We start from the raw sequence: 14,229 nt of genomic DNA on the forward strand, positions 1-14,229 counted from the left end.
GTTCGAACCCACCACCTCTGGTATATGGGGCTGGCCACAAGTACTGCCCTCTAGTGTCTGTTAATATTAATGTTCAATACTATTCACTATTTCCACAGAAAATATTCAAAGTATTCTTCTCTGCCACTTTCAAGTTTCAGTCGCTTGCATGTCATGCCTTTGGGACACACTCTCTGCTGGGCTTGATGGAGATGTTCATTTTATCCTGCTTTAAAAAATATTGTTCTTTGTTCTAAATAGGTTTATCTTGCTTTGTTCACTAGATTGTATATCCCTCAGTGGATGGATAAAAAATGCTAAATACATGACAATTATGTCTAAAGGGATAAGAGCTGTCTGGTCTTCCAGAATGACTAAATATTCTTTTACGTTTTTCTCATGAATGTACAAGTTCTGTTGTTAATGCATCAACCCTCTTCTTCAATTTTAAGCACATTTTCATGGTAGCAGCAGATTTGAAGAAAGAAAATATGTAAAAGATGGTTTTGAATGCATAATGATGCCCATTCCGTTTATCACCATATGAAGCAGGTGAAATTTGCAGGTGGAGTTTAATGTCTCAAGATTGTGCTTTAATCAAATGTCACATTCGTGGTCACTCTACCATGCATATGTTCATATTAAGTTTTCCCAGTAATAAATGAAAACTCTAAATGGAAGTTGACTTAAGAAAGATGTATTATTTTTTCTGACATGAAAGGGGTCTGAAGGTGGATGGCTGAGAAATAACCTTATGGTATCTTGGTCACTGGGATCTCAGGCTCCTACTTTTTCTTACAAAATCCCTGTAAATGGTTTCTATCCTAAAGATTCCCTCAAGGCTGCAGAGAGCCCTGGAATGATAACCATCAGTCAGGTAATAGGATGAGGAGAGGGCAAAAGGCCTTAATCTGACCTTTTCTTTTTAAGCTCTTTTTTCCAGAATTTTCACTAAATGAACTTCAACTTCTACCTCATTGGTCAGAACTTAGTCGTACCTAATTACATAGGTGCTCAAATAAAATTAAGATTTTGTTTTTAAGTAAGGAAGAAAGGGAAGAATCAGTGTTAGGTAGACTGCTTTGCTTTCTAATTAGAAAACTGCTGTCAGTCTAGATCAGGGGTTGGCGGACTGGTCCACAGGCCAAATCTGGCCTACAGTCTATTTTTTTTTTTTTTTTTTGTAGAGACAGAGTCTCACTTTCTGGCCCTCGGTAGAGTGCTGTGGCTCACACAGCTCACAGCAACCTCCAACTCCTGGGCTTAAGTGATTCTCTTGCCTCAGCCTCCCGAGTAGCTGGGACTACAGGCACCCGCCACAACGCCCGGCTATTTTTTGGTTGCAGTTTGGCCGGGGCCGGGTTTGAACCCGCCACCCTCGGTATATGGGGCCGGCGCCCCACCGACTGAGCCACAGGCGCCGCCCCCTACAGTCTATTTTTATAGAGATTTATTGGAACAAAGCTGCACACGTGGTTTCATCTATGGCTGATTTCATGCTACAACAGCAGAGTCTAGTACTTGTTTCAGAGTTCAGGTGGCCCCAAGCCTCGAATAGGTACTATATGGTCCTTTATTGGAGACAGGGTCCCACCCCCTGTCCTGGATCACAGGGGACAGCTTCCGAGGAAGGGCAGGTTGGGCTGTGAGGCCATTGACAGAAGCAGAGTTGGCGCCATAGACTTGGGGATCATGAGGTCACTGGGGTTCCCTATCTATGCCAGGCACACTTGGCTGTAAGTAACATGAAATCTGATTAATGAGGGATTGAACAAAAAGGAGTTATTTTATCCAAGACATAAAAGCCTAAGAGTACATGGTGCAGAACTGGTGCAGATGCTGAGTGTTGCCCTCAAAGCTGAGCTTTTCCTTTCTCCGCAGCCACGCCTAGAAGGTGGCGTAATACTAATGATTTAACGTATACAAGAGGACATATGTAGGGTGTATGCAGACACTACAGCATTTTATATCAGAGACTGGAGCATCCGTGGATTTGGCTATCCACGGGGTATCCTGGGACTGTCCCCAGGGACACACAGGGCACCGGCGTGTTCCAGTCCAGCGCCCTCCTCCTAGTTAACTGGGCCGATGGGCGCCTTCTCACAGCCTCACCCTTCCCTCCCACCTTTCACCCCCACCCATCCTGTCATGGTTCCTGAAATTAATTTCTCCTCTTTTCTCCTTCCTTTCATGTTTGTGGCTAGGTGAGAAACCTGGAAATGAGCCCGAAGAGGCGAGGCTGCAGAACGCCAGCAGGCAGATCGTGCAGGATGCGGTCCTGCGCGCGGTGCGGCAGGTGTCCCGGGAGGGCCGGGGCCAGGAGCGCGCCCGGGGCGGCGTCCAGCGGGGCGTGGGCGACGTAACCAAGAAGCAGGAGAAGAAGTAACGCGCTGGGTTTGGCTCTTGTCACACGCTTGGTTTCCAGCCTTCCTCGTAGCATAGGATGCGTCGCCAAAATGTCGCCAGCAAAGCCAACCAAAGTGTCATCGGCGCCCAGTGGTAGAAGGAACTCCCGAGCCCCAGCAGGAAGCGCTGTCGCGACCCCGCACGGATGCAGCGCTCTGGAACGTCGCGGGCCAAAAGGGACACTGTAACGCAAAGGTCGTGTTCACCCGGGTTGTTTGTAAAGTTCTTTAATTAAAAGAGGAATTCTTGGTCTTCTTTAGTTACTTCTGCCTTTTATGCATTCTTTTGGTGAATTGAACAAGCTTTTTCCCCTTCCTGAATTACCGAGTACAGTATTGTGTTCCTTGTAATATTTTAAACAGACATGCTGGAAGGTGAGGGAATGGAGTTTTGGCCACTTTCAAATATGGACTTGAAAGCTTTTATGAAGTGGGTTCCCATCCAAGATCAAATTAAGCAAAGGCAGACTCTAAGACCACATCCCACAGGGTCTTACTAAGACTTATTTATTTATTTATTTGCAGTTTTGTTTTTTTTTTTCCGGCCGGGGCTGGGTTTGAACACGCCACCTCTGGCAAATGGGGCTGGAGTGGTTTGAACACACCACCTCTGGCAAATGGGGCTGGTGCCCTACTCCTTTGAGCCACAGGCGCCACCCCCAAGGCTTATTTTTATATTACTTTTTAAAAAGGAGGAGTTTAGGCTTCTCAAAAATGCACCCCTTTAATCACAATTCTCTGTATTATTTGAAAACTAGTGGGTAAACCCTGTGCGGAAATCCTCTGGGATACTATGGCTGTCTCTTCCCAGGTCAAGATTAAATAAAATAGGACAGGTGAGCCTGCATGTGCTAGTTGCCCCGGACTCAATTCTTTAGCAACCTGGTGAAGAACAACTAAAACTGTAGATTCCTTAAATTGCTGCGCCCCCCCCCCCCCCCCGAGATACTTACACTCGGGTCTGAATACCGGTGCAGCCCTTGGAAGGAATTCTGAAGCCTTACATGCTGGGTCATCACCTGGCTCTGTAAATGCACTAGTACCTTACTTGCTTTTCCCATTCATAAATTAGAATTGTTTCTGAGATCATACAAACCACACAGGTTAGGAATGAATTAACACCTAAAGGGGGAAAAGCATTTTTTCAGCTCTGTGAAGTAGGAAAAGACAGTGGGAACAAGAAAGTGACAGCTGCTAATGCAGTTACAGGGCTGTCTCTCCAGCAGTGGGACAGCTCCCTGCTTCACTCCTGTGCTGATAATGCAGATCTTTTTGGAGTTGCCAGAGTCCCATTTCCTGGGCTTCACTCAGTGAGTTGGTGGTGCTACTGGGGACAGAGGAAGAATTTGACCTTGGTTAGACCATTTTTGGTTTTCAAGTATTAATGGATACATTTGATTATTTTTTTAAAAAGCGAATGACTAGCATAAAAAGTGTGACTGATATTAAGATATAATTTTCACATTTCAGTAGGTTACAGTTTTCAGAATGGATACTTAGACAATAGCAGATAGATGAATGAAAAAAAAAAAAGTCTCATCCAGTGTGTTAGACTATCCCCTACAGTGCACTCATGGAATAAATTCACAGGGAGAATGGGTGGGAAGGAAGCAGAAGGGTTTAACATTTAAATATTGTTTATGTACAAATTATTTTTTAGCAGAACTCATTCCAACTAAAGAATGAGTTTAAGTTGATAGAAAATCATATTATGAATGCTATATAATCAGATAGCACAGAGAGTGGAAAAAAAGGCATGTAGGAAAATTATTCAGGAGCACCTACAAATATGAAAATAAACATGCTTGTAGTCTGCAAGGGATCTGGAACTGTCTACTGAGAAGTCTGGATATAATCAGCCTTAGTTTTTGCTGTCATATGGCAGAAAGATAGAAACACTCTGTCCTTTGCTCTAGGTGTGTTTGTGCTAATAAATTTGGACATCTTATTAACCTATGTACCTAAATGTTATTTATAAATAAAATGTATCCAACTTTGAAATATGTTGTCATTTTAAGCAAAATTGTCTACACCCTGCAGTTTGGATCATTTTGTATGTGGGTCTCATCTTTCTAAGGCAACACCAGGCTGTTCACAAACCCTTAGATGTCATGACCTGGGAAGTGCTTCTTTTTTTTTTTCAGTTTTTGGCCAGGGCTGGTCTTGAACCCGCCACCTCCGGCATATGTGGCTGGCGCCCTACTCCTTTGAGCCACAGGTGCCTCCTGGGAAGTGCTTCTTTAATGGCTCTTTCAATGTGATTGTCTGAGGAAGCCATGGGATGGTGGGTACTCTGGATGGAGTGGGAAAGTGAGTAAAAGCAGTTGGATCTGGAAGATCAAGTGTCTGTCATAATCTTTCTGAGATGAAAAGTCTACAGCAAGGAACATAGATACTGCTGAATTCTCAGAAGGACAAAAGGAAGTTAAGGAACCCTCAGTAGTAGAGCCCTGATACATGCATCGAATCTTTCTCAGTATAAAGGTAAAGTTACTAGGTTTTACAGTGGGCCTATAGAAATTCCTTTGGCATAGATTCAGGTGGGTTTCCGCTTGGTTATTATCATAAACCAGCATACAGCTTTTGGTTTCAGAATAAGAGGGAACATTTATTTAATATCCTTTGTCTTCCTGATTCGCTACAGACATGGGCTTCCCATCTCAGTGTGTTCAGTTGTTTTTCTTTTGCTTTGCCTGCCCTTGGGGTGAAACTAAAGAAAGAAATCCCTTTGTGTTCCTTTGTTTTGCTACAAACATCATCTATCCAGGGAAAATAGCATTGTTAATTGAGACAGAAACAACTAGCTAGTTCCTAGGCTTCCTCCCTCCCTCCCTCCCTTCCGTTCATTTTCTTTTTTAGCTGCTTAATCTTCCCTTACAGTGGGATTTCAGGTTCCAAAGAAATAAACCAATTATTTAAAAATAATCATTGAATTTTTGTTCTTCAGAGATGAATAAGTGACCATTATCAAGGCTGTTCTAAAGTTTCAACTCAAAAAAAAAAGAGGAACCTTTTAATTAAGAGGAACCTTTTAATTTATTGACTTTAATAGCTAATCTAATAAAATACAGTAGGGAATAAAATCCCTGAAAAAACATTTAACTATAGTACCCAAACAGATGTAAAGACTAACAGTTGAGCCCAGGGTTGTGGCACAAGCCTGTAGTTTCAGGTAATTAGGAGGCTGGTGGGAGGATCACTTGAGCCCAGAAGTTTGAGGTTGCTGTGGGCTGTGATGACGCCATGGCACTCTGTCCAGGGTGACAGAATGTCTCCAAAAAAGAAAAACCCAAACCAAACAAAAAACCCCAAATGCTCAAAAACAATACTTCCAGAATAAAGAAAAAATTCTTGGAATCTCTGGGCCAAGAGCAAGTCATTTACAAAGGTAAATTTTCAGGCTGGCATCAAATCACTTCATAGCAGCATTTAATACCCTAACATAAGGGAGAAAAGGCTATAAAGGAGCTCTGAAGAAAGGAAAGTGTAAGGTAAGGTTTGAGGCTGCAGTGAGCTACGATGATGCCATTGCTCTTTACAAAGGGCAACAGAGTGAGACTCCATCTCAAAGAAACAAACACAAGCCCAACACAAAAGAACAAATATCAATGATTCCATTCACAGGAGATCCCTATAGTAATCAATTCACAGAGACAGAAATGGTGGACGCCAGGGTCTGGGGAGCAGGTGGTGAGTTAGTATTTCATGGAGACATAGTCTCAGCCCAGGCTGGAATGCCGTGGCTACTCACAACAGTGTCAAACTCAAGCAATTCTCATGCCTCAGCTTCCTGATCATGGGACTATAGCATCCATTATTTTGCCTGGCTGAAATTATTCTTTTGATTTTCTTACCAGATTGTTCAATGCTTGTATAGAGAAATACAGCTGATCTTTGTGTCTTGATTTTGTGCGCTGCAACTTTGCTGCTGCCTTCACTTATTTGTTCTAGCAGTTTTATCAGGGATCCTTCAGGGTTTTCTCCCTAATAGGATCAAGTCGTCCATAAAGAGGGACAATTTTACTTTTTCTTTTCTAACTTGAATGCTCTGTTTTTCTTTTCTCTTTGCTCTAGTCAAATACCCAATACTATGTTGAACAAAAGGGGTGAATAGGCCATCTTTGTCTTCTTCCTTATCTTAGGAAACAAGCTTTCTGTCGGATATTATTCCCAGTAAAGATGTCACTTAAGAAGAAAGGCAAGTATAAAAAATAACTTAAAATGTTACCTGTACTCACGGTCACTTGTGAAAAATCTTCTTGACTAGGAACTTTAACTGACTAAAACATGAATGAAGACTTTAAGAATGGAGAGTCTGGGGCAAAAGGACCGGTTAAGAGCAGTGTCTTCACTTAAACATAAAGTGAATATTACATAACTGTGAACATTATAGCTAAAAATAAGTGCATAAATTGACAGCATAAAATATAACTAACAAAAATCAGGAGGTGGGCAAGAGAAATGACATCATGATAAAGGACTTCGTCTTTTAAAGAGAGAATGTATCTGATCTCCAGTTTAACCATCTAGTTTATAAACTTTCAAGGATGCCCACCCCTTATTAGATTTCAAAATTTGTCTTCTTAACCTTAGGGGAATGTGTTAGAGAACAATATCGTATGATAAAGAAAGAATTACTTAATGTTTAACAATTTTTTTTTTTTTAGTTTTCACATACTGTCTTTTATTAAATTAAAAAAAATTAAGTATAATGTCTGTACAAGGACTGCTTAAAAGTGCCAGTCATGTAGTCATGTAACATGAAAAATAGTATCAACAGTGGCTGGATACTTTCTGGAGAGCCCTCATCTATTTTTATTGTGTCCCTTTCCACTGGAATAATTCCTGACACCATGCATGACCCACCGTTCTCTTATTTTTCTTCTGAAGCTGACAGGACTTAGGTTGCATGTGAAGACCCAGAGAGATTTTTCCACTGAGAAAAGTAATTCCTTTGATCCTTAGACTTAGGCTACAGATCTAAGTAATAAAAGAACAGAATCACTTTTCTCCTATAGTGCTTTTCCGTTTTAAAAGCAAGTTATTATTCTTTCCTTAGCTGATTTCTGCTGTCACGATACACCTCACACTTGTGTCTAAGAATCGATGCTTTTACATACTGTGCATGAATGCTCCACTAATTAACTTACATGGGCAGCCAAAGCTGTTGCCATTTCCCTATTCACAGATGGCTTCTTGCTATAAATAGCCGTCACTTTTGGCCTGTGAGTCTGCTCTAGCTGTAGTTGTATGTTCAGCTTACATGAGGGACAAGCCAAAATTACCAGGGAGCTAAGGCCTCGGGAAAGCCCTTCAATAGTGGTGGACAGGAGATGGTGGCTAAATACCCCAGACATCTTGCCCCGCAGGTGGGCCAACTCCCCGGCGTGTTCCACAGTCCCGCAGTGGTTGCCGCCTGGTGGAGTCTCAGGTGTGCAGGGCCCTCGCCTTCTCCCTCTCCTCTCTACTTTCCTGTTGGTGTTTCTTAGGATGAGCTTCCACATGACATACTTCCTGTAAGAGAAAATAGTGGTTGCTGAAGATTGGTGTCTTGTTACAGGAAAATTGGATCAGCCTTTCTGCAGACTCAATCCAAGAGATACTGAGCAGTAGCTGGTATCTTTCAAAAACAGTCACCAAAGTAAATGACTCTGAAATTAGATGTGTTGTGCATTTTAATCTCATGACGGATATCTTTGCTGTTTTGAGATTGATTTATCTCAATTCTGTTGGGCCCACATGAACATCACATGAGCAGGCACTGGAGGCTGCTCTACTGAGGGGAAGTGGAGGAGAGATGACTGCCAGGCCATGCAACTTATAGATCTAAAGAACTGAGATGTAACAGGGAGGAAACTAGCCAGGCGTTGTGCTGGGCACCTGTAGTCTCAGCTACTTGGGAGGCTGAGGCAAGAGAATCACTTAAGCCCAAGAGTTTGAGGTTGTTGTGGGCTGTGACACCATAGCACGCTACGAAGGGCAACATAGTGAGACTCTGTCTCAACAGAAAAAAAAAACAAACCACAAGCTGGCTAAGGTGATCGCTAAGCTTTCTAATTTTAAAATTAGATGATCTGTGGGTTTTTTGGTGTGTTTTGTATTGATTTTTGGCTTCAGTAATCAGGTTGATAATTTTTTATATATGCATATAATAATAATAAGATAATAATTATCTTATATTATATAATATAAGATAAGCATTACCAGGTTGACATCAAACATCCTTATCACCCAGCAAATTTCATTATGTCTTTGCCAAACTTAAACAATATTCTGACCTAGATAATCAGACATTAGTTTTACTTTGTCTTTTTTGAACTTCATATAAACAAAATCACGCAGTATATGCTTCGAGGGGTGGGTGGGTATTTTTTTCTTTAGTATTTTGTCTGAGAGATTTCCTGATGTTACTGCAAATAGCAGCAATTTGTCGGTTTTGTTTGCTGGGTGTTCTATTACATAAATATGTCACCATTTATTTATCTATTCTACTATTGAATATTAGGGTTTCTCTCCTGCCAATTTTGGCTACAATAAATAAAGCTACTATAAATATTCTTGTACATATCTTTGGGTAGACACATGCCACTTTCCTTGAGTTACATACAAACCAGGAGCAGAATTTCTGGGTCATAGTGTATATGTATTTACTAGATTGTGCCAAAGAAGTTTCCCTTGTGGTAATATTAATTGATCCTCCTATTAGTAATATGTAAGAGTTCCCATTGCTTCATATGTTTCAGGCAGGCCCCATCCTTCTAAAGAGAGTTTGTTTCCCAACCATTACGAGATTATGGGAAATTTTACTCTGCCATTCAGTCCTTGTTTTCCCTGCCTCCCACATGTAGTGTGAGGATTCAACAAGCGTCCTCAGGGGAAACTGGCTTCACTGTGGATACTTCAAGTTTCCATTCTGTCCATCTGACTGCCAGAATCCTTACTGATAGATTTGCCTCCAGTCTTCATGCAGAATAAGTGATGACCCCCTCTTCCTTCCCCTTATAAGAAAATATCTGGTGATAACTCATTCAGGAAGGCCCTCCCTCATCTGGAATTCCAGTGCACCTAGATCCTATTCACTCCTCATCACTCTGCTTTACTTAAAGGATGCTTCTGGCAATTTTCCCACTCTTTTTTCTAGCTGCTACAGTGGAGCATTGGGCTATAGTCTTCCCAAAGCAGAAATCATCTGATTCTGTGAATTAGTAATCTAAGCCATGTAGACATGTTGGTATCAGTGGGATTGTACCAGTTAAAGATCTTATTGGGATAAAGATCATTACTATATTGGGATCAAATATGAGAATTGAAATTCAACTTTCAGTTTGGTTTATTTTTTTTAAATTTTTTTTTTTGTTTTTTGTATGTTAGAGAGCATCTCACTCTGTTGCTCAGGCTAGAGTGCCATGGTGTCAGCCCAGCTCACTGCAACCTCAAACTCCTGGGCTCAAGAGATCCTCCTGCCTCAGCCTCTTCCATAGCTGAGCATACAGGCGTGAACCACCATACTTGGCTAGATAAAAAAAAAAAAAAATTACAGAGATGGAGGTCTCACTCTGTTGCCCAAGATGGTCTTGAACTCCTGAGCTCAAGTAATCCTCCCATCTCATCCTGATCTGTTTTAAAATCATTGAAAGCATCCTTTGGAAACTACTTAGTTCATTGATATGCTTTCTGAGATGCAGTGTTTGTGGTAAGAAAACTTTTTCAGGATCAAAGTCATTTAAAATTACGCTTGAAGTGAGTCATAAAGGAGCCCAGTGTTATGAAATATCAACCCTTTTCAGCTCTTGTCTTTTTAATCCAACTTTCTGTAAATCCTACCCTATTCCTTCTACACCAGTGATTTTTAACCGGTGTACTGCAGCACACTGACGTGCTCGGAGAGGATCTTAGGATCTTCTGTTGTGCCCTGAAAAATTTTAAAGATCATTAATTAAATTATTTTTGAACAAAGTTTAAAGCACAGTAACTATATTCTTTTCTTTTGACCAACATAATTTAAGTGTGCTGTGGAAGTTTAACTGTAGTTTCAAGTGTTCTGTGAGATAAAAAAAGGTTGAAAAACACTGCTCCAACCAATCCCTTCCCTACCTCCACTAAGCTTTTGCTGATCATTATTATCCCTAAATAATTTTAAATCCAACTACAAAAGGAAGAGGTGAAAGGAAGAAGGAAGAAGAGGGACAGAGGGCTCAAATGAATCCAGAGTAAGTTTTCCACTCAGTGTAATGATGTGTATGCGTGTACCCACACAAATGAATACAGAGAGGGCTTAGTTTCCTTGTGTATGCGTGCACCTGCACACCTGCACCTGTGCACACCTGTACCTTGCACACGTGTGTTTGTGTATGCTGGGGTGTGTTTGCTTTCTAAGCCCAAACACACATATTTAAAATGAAATTAAGTAAATTCTTTTTGGTCTTGGTTCTAAATGAAAAGCAGGCCTGTTTTGTAAGAACAATGTGCATAAATATTTAACAGAAAAACAGTTGACCCTGGAACAACACTGTTTGAACTGCCTGGGTCCACTTATGTGCTGATGTTTTTCAACCAAATGAAGATCAAAAACAATATTCACAAAATGTGAAAACTGAGTACATAGGGTTGATTTTCAGATATTCAGGTTCCACACAACCAGCTGTATGACTTGAGTTATGTGTGGATTTGTGTACATGAGGGAATCCTGGAACCAAACCCCTGAATATACTGAGGGATAACTGAAAATTTGCATAAAAACTAGATATTTAGAATTTTGTTCTTTTTCAGAGGTAGGAATTCTGTGGCATCTAGAAAATTACAATGAATGTCTGAACCTTTTTAGACATATGACTATGATTTCCTAGAAACTTGCCAGCCAGACCTTCAAAGAGAATTCTTTGCTGAGAATTCTTTATTTGAACTGAATGATGAAGTCAGAGTTTTAAAAAAACCAACCAACCAACCAACCAACCAAAGCCCCACACAAGAAAAATATCCTCCATCATTTTTGTAAAGTAGTTTTTCCTTTGGAGTAGCTTAATATTCTAATTTGTTTCAAATAATTTATTTTAATTTTTACTGAATTAAAGGTTTATTGAAAAATTAATTTAAGGTGAAATAATATGAACTATTATAAATCACTCTGGATGCTAACATCTGTTCAAAACTAATTAGATTTGTGTCCCAAAGCAAATATGTTTACTTTTCTGTAACAGTAAAAAACCTGGTCTTTATCGTTTCGGAGAAAGAGGATCATTACATCAATTCTATTGGTATTATTATTGCTATTAGTCGTGTTGGCCTGCGATTGGTATTAAACGGTTCATGTCACTAAATTAGGCCCTGTAGAGTTCTAAGCATTAAGTGAATGGAAAACTGTTTAAGCAAATTCATCCTAATACTAGCTAGAAAGCAAGGCCAAGACCACTAGAGGGTTTCTTCATTTGGTGAAATAAACAGGATAAGCATTTTGCCTAGGCTTGTCATAAAAGGCCTGAATTTTTTGTTGTCCACCTGATTTGCAAATTTTTTTCCTTAACCCTCCTTTATTTTTTCTTGCCTTCCCAGGACAGGGGTAATCATGGGCTAGGTGTTCTCATACCATGCACATGAGAGCATGGGACTGACTCATAGGAAGGTTGATCTTAAAAATAATTCCAAGATAATATAATTTTTCTCCAGTCCAATTCTATTTATACTTCTTCCCACAAAAGCAACACCCACCTAATCTCTTAAAAGCTGTATCCCTTGGTTAAGGATCTAGTTGCAGATCTCAGATGGCCTTTTGTCCTTGACCTACATGAGAGAACCATTTAGAAGTGGAGAGGAGCAACTGTGTTGAGCTCCCCATAGAGGGGAAAGTGTGTCATTAATGTTCTTCAGGGGATTCATTCACGAAAATAAGTGTGAATGGACACGTTTAGAAAAGTTCAAGTTATTATACACATTCATTGAGAACTTATGATATTAGGAACTGTGTCAAAACCATCAGTTTCAAGATAGTTTTCAGACGTAGGAAGGGAAAGAGAGGTAAAATGTTATTTATGCAAATGCTTCCAATATAAAGTAGAAACTAACATGCCGAATAAAATATAAAATGGTGAAAGACAGCAGAAACATTTCCATGGAGGGAAAGATATATCAGCTAAATAGAGAAGGAAAAGAAAAGGAAAGAAAAGAAAAGGAAAGGAAAGGAAAGGAAAGGAAAGGAAAGGAAAGGAAAGGAAAGGAAAAGAAAAGAAAAGAAAAGAAAAGAAAAGAAAAGGCCATTGTGATCCTGGGATAAAATCCACTTGGTCATGGTGTATAATTTTTTTGATGTGTTGTCGGATTCTGTTTGTTACAATCTTGTTGAATATTTTCCATCAATATTCATTAGTGATATAGGTCTATAATTTTCTTATCTTTTTGACTCTTTTCCTGGTTTGGGGGTGGTCAAGGTGATGTTTGCTTCATAGAATGTGTTGGGTAGTATTCCTTCAGAGAACTCAAATGTGTTAGCAAGAAAAGAACAAGTGATCCCATCTCAGGGTGGGCAAGGGACTGGATTCTTTGAAGAAGACAGGTGCATGGCCCCCAGACACATGAAGAAATGCTCATCATCCTTAATCATCAGAGAAATGCAAATCAAAACTACTTTGAGATATCATCTAACTCCAGTAAGATTAGCCCATATCACAAAATTCCAAAACCAGAGATGTTGGTGTGGATGTGGAGAAAAGGGAACACTTCTACATTGCTGGTGGGAATGCAAACTAATACGTTCCTTTTGGAAAGATGTTTGGAGAACACTTAGAGATCAAAAAATAGATCTGCCATTTGATCCTACAATTCCTCTACTAGGTGTATAGAGAAGACCAAAAATCACGTTATAACAAAGATATTTGTACCAGAATGTTTATTGCAGCCCAATTCATAATTGCTGAGTCATGGAAAAAGCCCAAGTGCCCATCGATCCACGAATGGATTAATAAATTATGGTGTATGTACACCATGTAATATTATGCAGCCTTAAAGAAAGATGGAGACTTTACCTCTTTCATGTTTACATGGATGGAGCTGGAACATATTCTTCTTAGTAAAGTATCTCAAGAATGGAAGAACAAGTATCCAATGTACTCAGCCCTACTATGAAACTAATTTATGGCTTTCATATGAAAGCTATAACCCAATTATAGCTTAAGAGGAAGGGGAAAGGGGAGAGTGTGGGGAGGGGAGAGGGGAGGGTGAGTGGAAGGAGAGTAATTGGTGGGACCACACCTATGGTGCATCTTACAAGGGTATGTGTGAAATTTACTAGGTGTAGAATATAAATGTCTTAACACAGTAACTAAGAAAATGCTGTGAAGGCTGTGTTAAAGGCCAAGACCACTAGCAGGTTTCTTCATTTGGTGAAATAAACAGGATAAACATTTTGCCTAGGCTTGTAGTTAAAGGCCTGAGTTTTTGTCGTCCACCTGATTTGCTATTTTTTTCCTTAGCCCTCCTTAATTTTTTCTTGCCTTCCCAGGACAGGGGTAATCCTGGGCTAGGTCTTCTTATACCACATGCATGAGAGTGTGGGACTGACTCATAGGAAAGTTGATCTTAAAAATAATTCCAAGATAATATAATTTTTCTCCAGTCCAATTCTATTTATACCTCTTCCCTTCTTCAAATTGTATATAAAACCAGCACATTGTACCCCATGATGGCATTAATGTACACAGCTATGATTTAATAAAAAAAAAGTAAAGGCCATTGTTTCAAATAAACTTCCTACATTAATTTTTGCAGGGGGCCGTGGATCCCACCTGTAATCCCAGCACTCTGGTAGGCTGAGGAGGGTAGATTGCTTGAGTTCAGGAGTTCGAGACCAGCCTGA

General features: G+C 40.1%; 1 protein-coding gene across 2 annotated transcripts in view; it reads left to right on the plus strand.

Moving 5' to 3' along the window:
• The window catches only part of AKAIN1 (A-kinase anchor inhibitor 1), a 54,805-nt gene extending 51,529 nt beyond the window's left edge, over nucleotides 1-3,276 (plus strand). For both annotated transcript variants that reach the window (XM_053571630.1, XM_053571631.1), the window contains exon 2: nucleotides 2,184-3,276. In XM_053571630.1, coding sequence (XP_053427605.1) covers nucleotides 2,184-2,365 — 182 coding nt within the window. In that variant the 3' untranslated portion in view covers nucleotides 2,366-3,276. The remainder of the gene's footprint in view (nucleotides 1-2,183) is intronic.
• The last annotated feature ends 10,953 nt before the right edge of the window (nucleotides 3,277-14,229 follow it).

This window comes from Nycticebus coucang, chromosome 19 (genome assembly GCF_027406575.1).
Source record: "Nycticebus coucang isolate mNycCou1 chromosome 19, mNycCou1.pri, whole genome shotgun sequence".
NCBI lineage: Eukaryota > Metazoa > Chordata > Mammalia > Primates > Lorisidae > Nycticebus > Nycticebus coucang.